At 35.4% G+C, this 16,624-nt stretch overlaps 1 protein-coding gene across 1 annotated transcript in view; it reads right to left on the minus strand.

Annotated features, from left to right (window-relative positions):
* The window catches only part of LOC111155577 (MAM and LDL receptor class A domain containing 1), a 757,926-nt gene that overhangs the window by 451,195 nt on the left and 290,107 nt on the right, over positions 1-16,624 (minus strand). The window contains exons 23-24 of the mRNA XM_022515825.1: positions 14,018-14,128; positions 10,172-10,385 (exon numbers count right to left, since the gene is read on the minus strand). Of these exons, the coding sequence (XP_022371533.1) occupies positions 10,172-10,385; positions 14,018-14,128 (325 nt within the window). The remainder of the gene's footprint in view (positions 1-10,171; positions 10,386-14,017; positions 14,129-16,624) is intronic.

Consider the following 16,624-nt stretch of genomic DNA (forward strand, 5'->3'; position numbering starts at 1 on the left):
AAATGCAAATTAAGACCATGATTAGGTATTACTCCACATCAATAAAACAAAAATGAAAACAGTGCAAATACCAAATGTTCACAAAGCAGCAGAGAAACTGGATCTCTCAGGCACTGTTGGTGGTAATATAAAAGAACACAGCTGCTCTGGAAAACAGTATCATGGTCTGTTACATCCATGCCATAGGACATGACTCAGTAATAAAAAAAGAAATATGACTTAGGCACACAACACTTTTGATGGATCACAAGAAGATTATGCTGAATGAGAAAAAGTCTCAAAAGGTCACATACTATATGGTTCCATTTACGTAAGTTTCTCAAAATGACAAACGATAAACAAGGGGAACCAAGTAACAGTTTCCCAAGGCTAAGATAAGAATGGTAGGAGTTTAACTATAAAGGATTTGCTCAAGGAAGATCTTCATGGGGATGGAATATTTTGACTGTGGTAATGATTACGTGAATTTATGGACAAAATAAAGTAAGGAAGAATTATACATGTACATCAAACCAATGTCAGTTTCCCAGTTTCCCAGTTTTAATATTATACTATAGTATCACTGAGGGACATGCATGAAGGGCACACAGATTTCTCTCTACTACCTCTGTAACTTCCTATGAATTTGTAATTACTTCAAAATTCAAAGTTAAAAAATTCATATCATTTTCCAATTACCACTGGGTGACATTAGGAATTTAACTTCCTTTGCATTTCCTTATTTTATCAGGTACTAATAATAAATTCTCTAAGCAACATTTTCCAGAAGGTTTCACAAAACAAATGCTCTATACAGAATATAATCGTTCCCATACGAAAAGGGTTTTGGGGGCTAATTTGGAAAACCCCGCTGATAATACCAACTTTTTGAAAATTTACAAGTGTAAATTGATTGAAAGATGCTCTTAACACATAAATTGTTTCTTTCCTGATAAACTACTTGATTTCATAATATAGACAAAACTACCCTAACACCCATCACTTAAAACACTGGTTTGGGGGGTTGCCTGGGTGGCTCAGTGGGTTAAAGCCTCTGCTTTCTGCTCAGGTCATGATCCCAGAGTCCTGGGATCGAGCCCCACATCAGGCTCTCTGCTCAACAGGGAGCCTGCTTTCCTTCCTCTCTCTCTGCCTGCCTCTCTGCCTACTTGTGATCTCTGTCTGTCAAATAAATTTAAAAAAAAATTTTTTTTTTTTAAAAACACTGGCTTAGGGAGAGCAGGGACCAGTACTGGTAATTTGGGAAAGACTATGAGAGCTTTCTGAATCCCAGTCATTCAGCTACAGTCTACAGTAATGAATTTCTGATGCTCAAGACAATTGATCCTTCACCAGAAGCCTGTTTTTTTTTTTTTTAATAACATTATGATACCTGACCTACATTCTCACATAATCTCCCAAAGAAAACTTAAGTTATTCACAGTCCATGATTAATAAAGTCTCTAAAAACACACTAGGTGTTTTCAAGGTGATGTATTACTTTTGAAAGCTCATGCTGGGATTAGTATTTTATATATAACTAAATTATCTCTCCTTGTCCCCTCTAAAAGTGATCTGTACCTTATTCTAACTCTCATTATCTCATTATCTCTTTTACTAGACGAGTTCACGGTTACTCAGGTAATATCTTGTTTTTGTTTGTTTATGCTCCAGGGCCACTTATATCTGAGGTACCTAATGTTAACCCAATACATAAATGAAAAGTACATGTCAGAGATGCAAGCGTTAATTACAAAATGCTTGGTTAAATTTTATATGACTATTGACAAAGAACGAAGTAATTGTCTAGGTCAGTGGTTTTCAGTGATGTGCATTACTGCACAGTTGCCCTCCAACTGGGGGACCCTATGCTTTCAATTTCATTTTTTGCCATGACTGAGCACAAATTTGGATATGCTAAATGTTTCAGAGGGAATACTGAACCGGATATGGCAGAGAAGTAATATACATAATTCCACAGTGAGCAAAAAGTAAAATATATATAATAGTATCAGGCCATACCCCCTACCCCCAAATTCATCTTTTTATTCAAAAATGAAAATATTCTGCTATAACAAATGAGAGAAGGCAGTCAGAATATAAGTCAACTCAAAACAAATGTTCACAAAGAAAAAATTCTGAAGGATAACTACATCAGGAAATTATAGTTACACATGTATGGAAACCAAAAGACATTGCTACTGACAAGGTGATAATATAGAAAGGATTGTGTTTTCATGATGGCTGACTCTTTAAATATTTTTGAGTGTTTTTAAAAATTCTGGCACAAATACCTGATATCACTTAGCTTAATCTATTATTTTTTTCATTCTTTATTCGAATGGCAACTTCTTAAAGAGGATGTTTCTGACTGGCCTATTTAAAACCATAGCCACCATTCCAAATGTTTTCTTTCCTACTTTTCGCTATTTTACGTTTCATTAGACCACTTACTGTTATGAAATACACTGTGTCATTTTACTTATTTTGCTTAAGTTTGTGTCCCTCTGCACCACTACCAACAACAACAGAAGCTCCTGGAAAGCAGGAAATTTGTCTACACTCTTCACCACATCCAAATAATTAGAACCCTGGCACATAATAGATGTTGAATAAATATCACTGAATGAATGAGTAAATTTTCATTTTAAATTTTTTTCTTAATACCTCCAATAAATTATAGCTAGTAATCATATACATAAACACTAAACCTTGACTTCAATATAACTGTATTAATTAAACTCATCAAGAAGATATACACAGAATGACTTTTTTTTAAAATTTCAAACACTACTGTCACTGGTTAAAAGCCTGATATGTGTGCATATGTCAATAAGGAAATAAAGAACAAAATAATAGCTCTCCTTTTACCCTTTTCAAAATTTTGTATTGTTTAGGTTAGTGCTTCTCAAATTTTAATGTACATGTGACTCATTGGAGGTTGTCATTAAAATACAATTTACGATTCTGGGGTGGGTACTGAATTCTAAGAGCTGTTTATCCATGGATCCAGATTTGAGTATCAGAGTTCAGCTTTTTTTTCACAGGGTTAAATTGCACACTAATATTTCTAAAACCTAGTATTTTGAGGAAAATTTAATTCAGAAGGGAAAATGTGGTTTAAAATATTTGTAATGACTCAAATAAGGCGGGTATTAATAATTCAGCATAAGAGTACGCAATATTGTTTATCAAATGTCCTTTCACCAAGAGGGAACCCAAGTAAACTATGGTCTGTGAGGGATAATGATACATCAATGTAGGCTCACTGATCATAACAGATCACCACTTCAGTGGGGGACCCTGATATTAGGAAAGATTGTACATATATGGAAGCTCTGATTTGCTATGAACCTAAAACTGCCTTTAAAAACAGAAAAAGAGTACTTGACCATAGAGTTGAGGGTCCATATCTGGGCTCTCTACTCTGTTCCATTGGTCTATGTGTATGTTTTTGTGCCAGTACCATGCTGTCTTGGTGATCACAGCTTTGTAGGAAAGCTTGAAATCAGTCAATGTGATGCCCCCAGCTTTTTCTTTTTCAACATTTCCTTAGCAATTCGGGGTCTCTTCTGGTTCCATACAAATTTTAGGATTGTTTGTTCCAGCTTTTCGAAAAAAGCCAGTAGAATTTTGATCGGGAGGGCACTGAAAGTATAGATGGCTCTAGGCTGTATAGACATTTTTAACAATGTTTAGTCTTCTGATCCATAAGCACGGATGGTCTTCCATTTTTGTGTGTCTTCTTCAATGTCTTTCATGAGAGTTCTGTAGTTCTTCGAGTACAGATCCTTTATCTCTTTGGTTAGGTTTATTCCCAGGTATCTTATGGTTCTTGGTGTTCTAGTAAATGGAATCGATTCTCTCATTCCCCTTTCTATATTTTCACTGTTAGTGTATAAGAAAGCAACTGATTTCTGTACATAGATTGATTTTGTATCCTGCCACATTACTGAATTGCTGTATGAGTTCTAGTAGTTTGGGGGTGGAGTCTTTTGGGTTTTCCATATAAAGTATCATGTCATCTGTGAAGAGAGAGAGCTTGACTTCTTCTTTGCCAATTTGAATATTTTATTTCTTTTTGTTGTCTGATTGCTGTTGTTAGGACATCTAGTACTATGTTGAATAACAGTGGCAAGAGTGGACATCCTTGCCGTGTCCCTGATCTCAAAGGGAAGGCTGCCAGCTTCTCCCAATTGAGGATGATATCTGCTGTGGGTCTTTCACAGACAGATTTTATGAAGTTAAGGAATGTTCCCTCTATCCCTATACTTTGAATCATTTTAATCAAGAAAGGATGCTGTATCTTATCAAATGCTTTTTCTGCATCAACTGAGAGGACCATGTGATTCTTCTCTCTTTTATTGTTCTGTCACATTGATTGATTTGCGAATGTTGAACCACCCTTGCATCCCAAGGATAAATCCCACCTGGTCATGGTGGGTAATCTTTTTTAATGTACTGCTGGATCCTATTAGCTAGGATCTTGTTGAGAATCTTGGTATCCATATTCATCAGGGATACTGGTCTGAAATTCTCCTTTTTGGTGGGATCTTTGCCTAGTTTTGTGATCAGGGTAATGCTGGCTTCATAAAAAGAGTCTGGACGTTTTCCTTCCGTTTCTATTTTTTGAAACAGCTTCAGGAGAATAGGTATTATTTCTTCTTTGAATGTTTGGTAGGATTCTCCAGGGAATCTGTCAGGTCCTGGGCTCTGGTGCTGGGAAAATTGGACAGTATGTGTAGAAAAATGAAACTTGACCATTCTATTACACAACACACAAAGATAAACTCGAAATGGATAGAAGACCTCAACATGAGGCAGCAATCTCTCAAAATCCTAAAGGAGAACATAGGCAGTAACCTCTTTGACATCGGCACAGCAACTTCTTTCAAGATAGGTCTCCAAAGGCAAAGGAAACAATAATGACCAATAGTGAAAATGAACTTTTGGGACTTCATCAAGATCAAAAGCTTCTGCACAGCAAAGGAACAGTCAACAAAACAAAGAGGCAACCCACAGAATGGGAGAAGATATTCACAAATGACACTACAGACCAAAGGCTGATATCCAAGATCTATAAAGAACTCCTCAAACTCAACACACACAAAACAGATAATCACGTCAGAAAATGGGCAGAAGACATGAACAGACACTTCTCCAAAGAAGACATACAAAATGACTAACAGACACATGAAAAATGTTCATCATTAGCCATCAGGGAAATTCAAATCAAAACCACATTGAGATACCACATTACACCAGTCAGAATGACCAAAATTAACAAGATAGGAAATGACAAGTGTTGGAGAGGATGTGGAGAAAGAGGAACCCTCTTACACTGTTGGTGGGAATGCAAGTTGGTGCAGCCACTTTGGAAAACAGTGTGGAGATTCCTCAAGAAATTAAAAATAGGGGCACCTGGGTGGCTCAGTGGGTTAAAGCCTCTGCCTTCGGCTCAGGTCATGATCTCAGAGTCCTGGGATCGAGCCCCACATCGGGCTCTCTGCTCAGTGGGGAGCCTACTTCCTCCTCTCTCTCTGCCTGCCTCTCTGCCTACTTGTGGTCTCTGTCTGTCAAATAAATAAATAAAATCTTAAAAAAAAAAAAAGAAAGAAATTAAAAATAGAGCTACTCTATGACCCTGTAATTGCACTACTGGTATGTACTCCAAAGATACAGATGTAGTGAAAAGAAGGGCCATTTGTACCCCAGTGTTCATAGCAGCAATGGCCACAGTCACTAAACTGTGGAAAGAACCAAGATGCCCTTCAACAGACGAATGGATAAAGAAGATATGGTCCATATACACAATGGAGTAGTATGCCTCCATCAGAAAGGATGAACTGCAAACATTATTTGCAAATCATATATTTGATTATATTTTATAAGGGTTTAAGATCTAAAATATATAAATAACTCCTATAACTCAACAACAAAAAACAATCCATTAAAAAGACAAGCAAAGGATTTCAATAGACATTTTTCCTAAAAAGATACACAAATAGCCATTAAGTGCAAAAAATGATGCTTAACATTATCTGTCAGTAGGGAATGACAAATCTAAATCACAATGAGATTCCACTCTATAATGTACTATAATGGCTATATTTTTTTTAAAGAAATTATAACAAGAATAATAAATAACAAGTGTTAGCTAAGTCCCAGACCATAGAGACAGCCAAGTTTCCTTAACATTACCATTTGCCCTCCCCCCATTTATGGTCTCCCTTAGTTTACTCTGTATTTTCCCATAGCACTTGTCACCTTTTAAAAACTCTATAATTATTTTATAGACAAATGTGGGGGTAGGTGGAAGATGGAGGAGAGAGAGAGAGAACATTTTTTGTTTAAATATAGAAGATGAGAAAAACCATTTTTTTTGTTTCACTTACTGACATAAACTAGGTGTCTCCAACACAGCTTAACATATAACTTCTCAATAAATATGTGTTAAATTTATTTGCTCTGTTTTCTCCACCTCTTTTGACGGGGTTTTAAAATTTTATGTCTTTCCAAACCCTCTCTGTCTTTTATGTATGTTCTTTTCCATTAATTTACACATTAGCTAATTAGCTTCTAATATAAGATTTCTATATAAAGTTTCTATATTAGTTTCTAATATGAACTAATATAAACTATATATTAGTTTCTAATATCTATCAATTCTTCTCTATGTATTCACTAGGCTAAATCCCACAAGATTTGTATGCATTGTTTTTATTAGTTAAAACATTTTCTAATTTTACTGTAATTTTTTTATTGGAGGGGAGGAAGAGGTTACTAAAAGTGTGTTTTTCCTAACCAATAGGTATTTTCCAGCTTTTTCTAATTGATTTCCAATCTAATTAAAAAGACATAATGTGCCACTTTAATCCATTTTAAAGCATTAAAATTTCCTTAATGTTTAACAATAATATAATCTTTTTGATAAATATACTGTGTATGTTTCAAAAAATAGGTATCTACAGATGGTAAATACAGTGTTACCTTTGCCCATTAGGTTCAGATTCCTTACTAATTATGTTGAGTAAATATCCAGCATTCTTACTAATCATGGTACAGAATTAAATTACTTTCAGTATGCCTGAGACACTCTTAATTATGTATGAACAATAAATATGCTAATTAGACTATATGTTGAAACAAAAAATATGGATGCTTTCTGAACAAGCTTCTATATCATTGGCAAAGATATGTTCAAATAAGATTTTAGAGTTGTCAGACATACATATTACTTTCTTCTTGTTTACTATGTCCCATATTTTAGACATGATATTTATATAGTAAAGCCAAAAATAACATTTTAATTTTTCTGCCAGATTTTGTTTTCAGAGTCTATACTGATCTATAGAAAATTAAAGCAGCAGGTACTACTATTTTATAAAAGATTATTCTCTTCCTTTGCATCAGAGACAGTCCATTCCCTTAAAGGGAGTTTTAAAATCTTTCTGCTATTCCTCCGTGGTGTATTTCTACCTAATGATATTTCAGAAATTTTCTTAGAGTTGTGATATTCAATCAGACTTTACGTAGGATTCTAAATAAAACAAAAAACAAAACCCCAAGTACTACAGAACTCAAGGCTGGATTTTTGATTGGTTGTCACCCAAATTTCTGCAATCAGTTGCTATGGTAATTTTTAAGATTATTTTTTCCCTTCCTATTCTTCTGGGACTAATCAGAGCATCAAAGTTTCCAGTATACACAGGATAACAACTCATAATGCATATGGCATATGTTAGCCACTTTAAAATGTTTAATATTATAAAATGAGATTATAGGTAAATTTTTAAAAATACATAGTATTTAAGCAATGTTATTTAAAAAATTATACATCAACAATGAATCTTGGAACACTACATCAAAAACTAATGATGTACTGTATAGTGACTAACATAACAATCTAAAAAAAATGTACAAATAAATAAATAAATAATCATACTCATGTAGGAGAACCAGTATCAAAATGGGGCCTCTTTTATAAGGTCTAACGTCTTGCTGTTTATTTGCTCTAAGAGCTGAAAAAGTTTTCTTTTTTCTATATAATATCTGGAAGTAATTCAGCTTTCTTGCTCTAGTATTACTGATATGTGTAGCTTACTCAAACCTTAAACAAGGGTAATTTGGCAATCACTTCACCAAAAAACACATTCTGGTGCAACTTTTCCTCCAAAGTGTGATGATACTTTTACCTTTATTTTTCATACAAAAGAACTACCAGTATTATGCTACGTGAAGTAAGTCAGAGAAAGACAACAAATACCAGATGATTTGTATGTGGAATCTATAACATGGAACAATTAAATAAACAAACAAAAAGCAGAACCAAACCTATAAATACTGAGAGCTATGTGATGGTTGCCAGAGGGTAAGAGGGTGGGGGATGGGCAAGATGGGCGAAGGGCAGTTGGGAGACACAGACTTCCTGTTACAGACTAAGTCATGGGGATGAAAAATACAGCACTGGGACTACAGTCGATGGTATTGCAATAGCACTGCGTGGGACGGCAGGCAGCTACACTGGTGCTGAGCACAGCATGGTGTATAGAGCCGCTGAATCACTATGTTGTACACCCGAAACTAATATAACTGTGTGTCCACTGCGCTCAAAAAAGGAAGAATGACCACGACAGTAAGTTCCCATACATTTCAGACTCTGTCAGCATATCAGCATCCTTTCCTGAATACAGACAAAGCATTCCTAGAAATATTTACAAATTTAGAACCTAAATACAAAGAGTTCTGGGAAACTTTGGCTATAAACAAATCGATACTTTCAAAATTACATTACATTTTATCTGGGGAAAGAGATAGATTGGCAACATAAGAAATAAAATTCAAAAGCCTAATATCTGCTCTATTTGATAACCTAATAGATTTCTGTGATATTGAAATGAAAATGGCAATGAAGAAATTGTAAAAACCATTTGATGCAGAAAGTATACGTGCAGCAGAAAACATTTATAAGGTAAAGATAAATATTAATTCAGAACTCAAGATTAGCCAAATATTTTTGCTTGGTTCCTACGTGCTAATAATGAAATATTGTAAGAAACAATCCACGAGTAAAGGAACAGTTACTTGATATAAATAGGATTTCTATGTCTACAACTTTTTTTTTATATTGTTAAGATTCAGCATTACACAGAGGAGGCATGGTAGCTTGAGCAAAGCAGTGAATCATAAAGTACTTGATTCTAGGATCAATTCTGTCAACACCACTCTTAAGAACTCTGACAAAATCTTAAGCACTCCTGTTGGCAGCTTTGTCTGTGCAATATACACTAAGAGTATCTGTCCCACTCATCCCTCAGGGCTTCTGTGAAGATCAAGCAGACATTAGTAAATGAGATGGCTTTGAAAGTTAAAAGCTCTAGACAAATGAGAGCTCTCATTCTACTGAAATTGTTCCTGATATTCACAGATTTGGTTCAGCAACAACAGCAAAGGCTCAAACTAAAATATTCTTGCTCAGAAATTATTACTAGTAAGTAGAATAATTTGTCAACCTTCATTTCAAAAATATGTATTCACCTCATTTGCAATGAAATGAGGTAATAACCAGGCTGTGTTGCACAATTTACAGACTTACCAAATGAGCACATATGGCCCATTTAGCTAAGGATATTTTAATAGGTGCTGTTTATTATGAGTTGATCTCCTACAATAATATCACATAGCTGATATGTATTTCTTTTAGAAGACTGCTTTGTTTAATATAATATCTAGGTATTTATATATTTTTTGGTTTCTTTTTTTTTTTAACATTTATCACATCTCTTAATTTACGCAAAGGAATGACAACTCTCTCCAGCGCATCAAAGCACAGAGGCCAGTGAGCCCCGCATGAATTGGCATTGATGGATGTTTTGCTTGTCTTTTTCCCAAAACATTCTTTCATATGAATAATACCTGTTTCCATTCTGTTTGTCTTTGAAGACACCTGTTTTTCAATTTATCGCCAATTATCTCACACATAACCAAGCCACCAACTACTTTTAAATGAATTACAGTTCTAAATTAAGTATGGAGAGAAAGAAAGAAATGTATTTACATAGGTAAATCACCTTACCTGCCTTGACCGCTAGGCTATGCATACTTTGTATGTTTCAGCAACTAACACACTACTTGCAAGCTAAGGTTGTAGGAGACAAAGGGAAAAGGGAGGAAATAGAACACTTCCACTTACTGCAAATGAAAGGAGACTCATCTGAATTATCAGCGCAGTCATTCACAAAATCACACAGCTTGTCCTTTGCAATGCATTGCTTGTTGGCACACGTGAATTCTTGAGCAGTACACTTCCTGTCTGGGCTAAGTAGGGGGGCACAATCTTGAAAGGAAATATCGTCCACTGCTACGTCTCCCATGTAACTGATACCACGCTTTGCCCTAAAGACAATCTTTAAAAAAAAAAAAAAAAAGGTAAGGAAGAGAGGAAAGAAGTAAAGAAATCCAATTTTAGTTGAATAATTCAAAATTTGAGGCAAATTTTAAATATAGGACATCAGGTTTGAATCTAAGAAAAATACCCCCAACATGAAACTGACCCAAGATGCCTGAGGGTCATCCCACAAATGCAGGAGGGGCAACAGCACTGCTCTTGTCTAGATTTTTAGGACAGGTGGCAAAGAAAACCAGTAGGGGCCACCAAGCTACCAGTGCTGCTTCTGCAGCTCTCTCATCCAAAACAAGATCTGCTCCCTTCTTAGGGCCTCACTTGCACCTTGTATGGGAAGAAGGAGGTCAATCAGGTGACAAAGCACATGAAGAGAAAAAAGATACAACCACATCCTTTATTTTGACCAACATGTTGCCAATCCTCAGATCTGTCCACCCCAACTATGTGAAAGGAAAGATATCAAACCTCAATACCATGAGTTTTTTTAAATTGCCCCCATATTCGGAATGGAAATGATTTTCATTTGCCTTTGATGTATGTGATTGACAAAATTCTCATTTGTGCCACTGACAGGGAGGTCCCACTGAACATAGTCTCCAAATGAATTAGAAATGATTAAAACTAGTAACAGGAGCTGCTAAAATGTTTAGAAATTTTGTCTTCAGTTGTAACACTACCAATGCTTGGAAGAACAATTAACACTGTTTCACAGAACCCAAGAAGTCACAAATTATTTAGTTTCAAATTTCTAAGTGACATTAATTCAGAATGCTTCTATTAAATTTTTCTGCATGCCAAATATGTATTTGTGTATTAACATAAGAAATATTCACTTTTTAAAGTAAATGTAGAACAATTTAAAATGAGTTAACAAGGAATACAGATTTACTTCCGTGATTTTATACAAATATTTATTGTTCAAGCTCCCAAACACCTTTTGACCAAATCTAAACATTTTTCTCAAAAGAATTACAATTTCTCCTGAGGATGTGTTATGCTTTCATGTGACTCCATGAAAACCTCTGTGTTCTCCTTTTAAGATTAGATTTTAGAATTGAAATTCATGCCTTTCAAATTATCAAAACCAAAACAAAAAATACAATTTTTATGTAAATTCATATACCAAATTTACATAAACTGTTCTTCATAATAGATATGCTGGAAAAGAAAAATAAATTTGATTGAGAGGTTCGAAGACATTAAAAAGAGGTGAAATTAGAAAGAATAAGGACTCCAGTGTTTTGTAAGGAAACACCATTACACAAATGAAAAGGGTACTCTATTTTCTGGATGCCTCTAAACATTTAAATATGTGATACAATGTTCTATGAAAAAGGAATCAGATAATAAGTGTTTCCTTATTAATTTATTCTTGTGCAGTTCTATAGATGGACCTTCAGGTGCCTGCGAGGTCCAAATGATCAAATCCCTGCTTATATCCCAATGCTCCATAAAATGTTGGTTAAGATTCCATAGACTTTCCTACCGAATGTGATTACACTTTTTTTTTTTAAATAATTATATATTTTTCAGTAGAATAAAAGCAGGGTGAATTATTCTGGAAAAGTTGGAAAGCAATATGGCACAGTATTTGGATTATGAACTTAATGAACTTAATGAACTGGCCTTGCTGACAGTCTCCCTATGCCATTTTGTAGTCTACAACTAGGAGTTCCCTCATGTGTAGGTAATTGTGTATTCTATCTATAAAAGGGAATAATGATCATACAATTACTGTAAAAACTAAAATAAATGTTTCAAATTTATAGATTAGTACTTAGCACTTCTTAAGTGCTAAGTATATGCCTGCTCTAGTTAATCAAACTATTTTAATTAAACACTCTGTTTACATTTGAGGGCTCCCAAATAAAACTCTGAAAACTACCCAGTGTTGATTCTGCATATAACTTCTAACCATATCTTTGACTTTTTCTCAAGGTTTAGAGTTTCACCTCTTCCTGAGGTGAAAGGGGTAACACTGTAAAAACGGAAGAAACACAGACAGTATGCCTGGCTTATCAGTCTATCTCCAGTGCACAGTAATGAGCTTTGCACGTAGTGGGGGCTTAGTAGGTCTGTATTGAAAGAATGAGTGAATCACCAAAAAACATCAAATGTTCACAAGCCACTATTATCTAATTTTAAGATTGAAACAACACAGGCGTATATCTCTTCAATCAAATTTCAATATATGAGAAAGCACATTTCAGAAAGGCTAAGTTAATTAATAATTGATTCTTCCTGCTGAAATTCCCCTTAATGTTATTTTTAATATGATTTTACTATACAAATATTCCAATTGCACAGAACTAGTTAAGAATTCATTGCCTGGGGTAGAAGACTATGTCCAGCAGCAGCAAAACCTTCTCCATGTTCTTGCTGAGGATTCTTCTACCCTCAATTAAAAGATGTTAGAGAATGAACTGGTGGAATCATTTTAAAAATAAATTTCATATTGTGCAATATAAAAGTACAGTCCAATAATTACATCTTCAGGCTGAACTTATTTCTTATCAATTTCCTAAATTATCTACAAATGACCCATAAGAAAACAGGACTCCAGTGAGAGGCCAAAAACATACGGACTTTATCACACCTGCCATTCCAAGAAATTGGGGACAGTGCTGTATTAATGCCTTTACACAGAAGGAGCTGTTCGGTGTTTCCACTGGAATGGAGAGGGGCTGATCTCTCACACAGCCCATGACTATATATAGTTACTGACTGTGCACAGCAGAAGAGGCTACTATATACAGAGGACTAGAAATGCAATAATTAGTCAAGATATATCTTCTATCTAGAGATAAATGGTTCTAAACTCATGAAATTAAGCCCTATGCAATTAAGACTACGAAAATGTTCCCCAGCATAAATGCCTCTGGATTCTCACTCTCCTGATTCAAATCTTTACAATTTTAATAGCTAAGCCTCATCTTCCAAGAAAATCCCCTTCTGCCAAATACATGCACACACCACACACACACACACACACACACACACACACACACACACACACATCCATCAGCTCTTATTTTCTTGATAACCCATAAGAAACAAAATACACATCAATTATCTTGGCATGTAATTACCTTCAATTTTAGCACACATACTACTTCTTATTTTAAATTTATAGATATGAATAAGTCATATTCTCCTAATATTATTGTAATCTACATGAAGACAAATACAGCATTATATAATTTCGTGCCACCCCCAAATAATTTTTAATTAGGTAAATCTATTACCTCTAACAAGGTTCAACAATACAATGTGCTTCAAAAGTCTATCTTTTTAATTAGCTTTGAAATCGAGTAACATAATTACTCTGCAGTCTCTGAGATTATATCTGTAAAATCAAGGGAGGTGTTCTTTGTACGAGGAGGCTGATTGGAAAGTGCAGCATAGTTGGCATTAAAATTACATAGTCCTAGAACATGGTTGTCTGATTGGGAGAAATTAGGACATCTGGAACTGTTAAATTCCTTATGGAAATGACATGGAGTGGTAAGCGTTCATTTAACATATCAGGAATGGGAGGGAAAAAAGGCTAGCAGTAGAGGAAATAAAGTAGGATTAAAGAAAAAGAAAATGAAAACACTCCCTCGTCACCCAACAACTACTTGGCTTACGAACCTGTATATGTGACTGAACGCCTAGAAACACTTCTACTTTCTTCCACTGTGCACCTTGCTGTCCTCTTTGAGCCCACAATTTAGAAGTAACATTGTCTTTCTTGCTGAGTACCTAAAGAGATAAATCAAGTAAGAGGTGTTAAACTATTCTGTATTGATAAAATTCGAAACATTTAAAATTTGCCCAGTGAGTTTTTAAAATTTTAATATCACCATGAAGTTCCTTAGAGAAAAGTGGGGACAGTTTTCATCACATGTCTTTGTTTTCTACATAGCAATGTGTCTCCAGGATCCCTCATGAGCTTTCTGTAATAAAGGTATACATGAGTATCTGTCAGTCAAGTCCAAAGGGTCTAGACATGATCTCATTAACTCTTAAGTACATTGGCTTTAAAAAAAAAAACAACTGACATAAGGAACTGGAATTTTATAAATTAAATACTGGTCATGGAGTCTAAATGAAAAGCACTTACTACTTACTAAAACAGTTTTAGGCTTTGGTTTTTTGTTTTTGTTTTTGAGGATGATTTCCCTTCCTCATGCTCTTGGGTTCAGTGGGGACAGTGTGTTAAAATAGGAATCCATTCAATTTTAACAGCATGCCTGGATGATATGAGTGAGCGCTGACCCATCCTGTGATGGTAAGAGCTCCCCACCCAAGAGCATTCTCATTAGTACTGTATCCTTGCTCTTAAGGGAAATTTGGATTAGCCTCAGCAGACAAATTATCCTGGCTCTCCTTTTAGAATTTTACAGAATAAACCAAAAAGAGAGTAACTGAAGAGAACAGGAAAAAGCAGAACAACTCTACCTTTTAAAGTAACAAACTTAGTTGGCTTATTTAAGGATTTAGCAACATTACTTTTTAAAAATACATTGTGTACAACCGAAAGAATAATTCTGGTAATGGGTTTGTGAAAGGTTTTGACTTCTGAAAGTGAAGGTAACTTTTAATGGTTTCATTATCTCCTTCCTTTCAATTAAGTTGAAACAGCTATATTTTATTGGAGTATAATAACATTCAAACTATTAATTTTATAGAAATAGAGTTTCTAAACCCTCTAAGTAATATGGGGCTAACAAAAATAATACCATAGTTTCGATCTATATAATTTAAGTTAAAACAACAGGCTATCAAGATCAAAAAATATAATTTAAAAAAAATTATTTTTATGAATACTTCAAAAAATACTTTAAAAAAGGATGGGAAATAGATCTTTGTATGAAAACCATTCTATATACAAATGACTAAGAAAAATGTGTTCATGCACAAAAATAACAATCACATGCATTACCATTTTAGTTATTTGATAACTACTTTTAACATTTTAATATTTTATAATTTTTCACCTAATACAAAACTGTACCTGAAAAAGGAAAGTATATATCAGATAATTAATCTTAACTACAAAATATACCAGTTAAATAATTCTTATTTTTCTGATAAAAACCCTGCAGTAAGCTGTATTGTTTGCCAAAAACCATTAAAAAAAAAAAACAGGAGTCAAGATGGCAGAGAAGTAGCAGGCTGAGACTACTTCAGGTAGCGGGAGATCAGCTAGATAGCTTATCTAAAGATCGCAAACACCTACAAATCCAGCGGGGGATCGAAGAGAAGAAGAACAGGAATTATAGAAACAGAAAATCAACCACTTTCTGAAAGGTAGGACTGGCGGAGAAGTGAATCCAAAGCGACGGGAAGATAGACTGCGGGGGAAGGGGCCAGGTCCAAGCAAGAGGCGGAGCAACGGAGCACAAAATTGGGACTTTTAAAAGTCTGTTCTGCTGAGGGACATCACTCCAGAGGCTTAACCGGGGTGAAGCCCACGCGGGGTCAGCGTGGCATCAGGTCCCGCAGGGTCACAGAAGGATCGGGGGTGTCTGAGTGTCACAAAGCTTACAGGTATTAGAACGGGGAAGCCGGCTACAGAGACAGAGCCAAGGAGTGAGCTCTCAGCTCGGGGTTACCTTGAAGCGATCACAGGCGCGGTCAGCTTGGAGCGCAGCCGGAGGCAAGGGTGACAGGAGTAAGTGGATGCTGTTCTCTGAGGGCGCACTGAGGAGTGGGGCCCCGGGCTCTCGGCTCCTCCGGGCTGGAGACCGGGAGGCCGCCATCTTCATTCCCGCCCTCCGGAACTCTACGGAAAGCGCTCAGGGAACAAAAGCTCCCGAAAGCAAACCCGATCGGATTACTCAGCCCGGCCTGGGTAAGGGCGGTGCAACTCCGCCTGGGGCAAAGACACTTGAGAATCACTACAACAGGCCCCTCCCCCAGAAGATCAACAAGAAACCCAGCCAGGACCAAGTTCACCTACCAAGGAGTGTAGTTTCAATACCAAGGAGAGCAGCGGAATTCCAGAGGAGGAGAAAGCAAAGCATGGAACTCATGGCTTTCTCCCCATGATTCTTTAGTCTTGCAGTTAATTTAATTTTTTTTTCTTTTTCAATTTTTTTTTCTCTTCTTCTGCCAATTTTTTTTTAACTTTTACCCTTTGCTTAATGTTTTTTAACTAGTTTATCTAATATATATATATTTTTTCTTTTTTATATTTTTTCTTTATTTAATTGTTTCTTCTTCTTCTTTTTTTTTTTTTTTTTTTTTTTTTTT

This window comes from Enhydra lutris, unplaced genomic scaffold, assembly GCF_002288905.1.
Source record: "Enhydra lutris kenyoni isolate GAN:26980312 unplaced genomic scaffold, ASM228890v2 scaffoldscaffold42, whole genome shotgun sequence".
Taxonomy (NCBI): domain Eukaryota; kingdom Metazoa; phylum Chordata; class Mammalia; order Carnivora; family Mustelidae; genus Enhydra; species Enhydra lutris.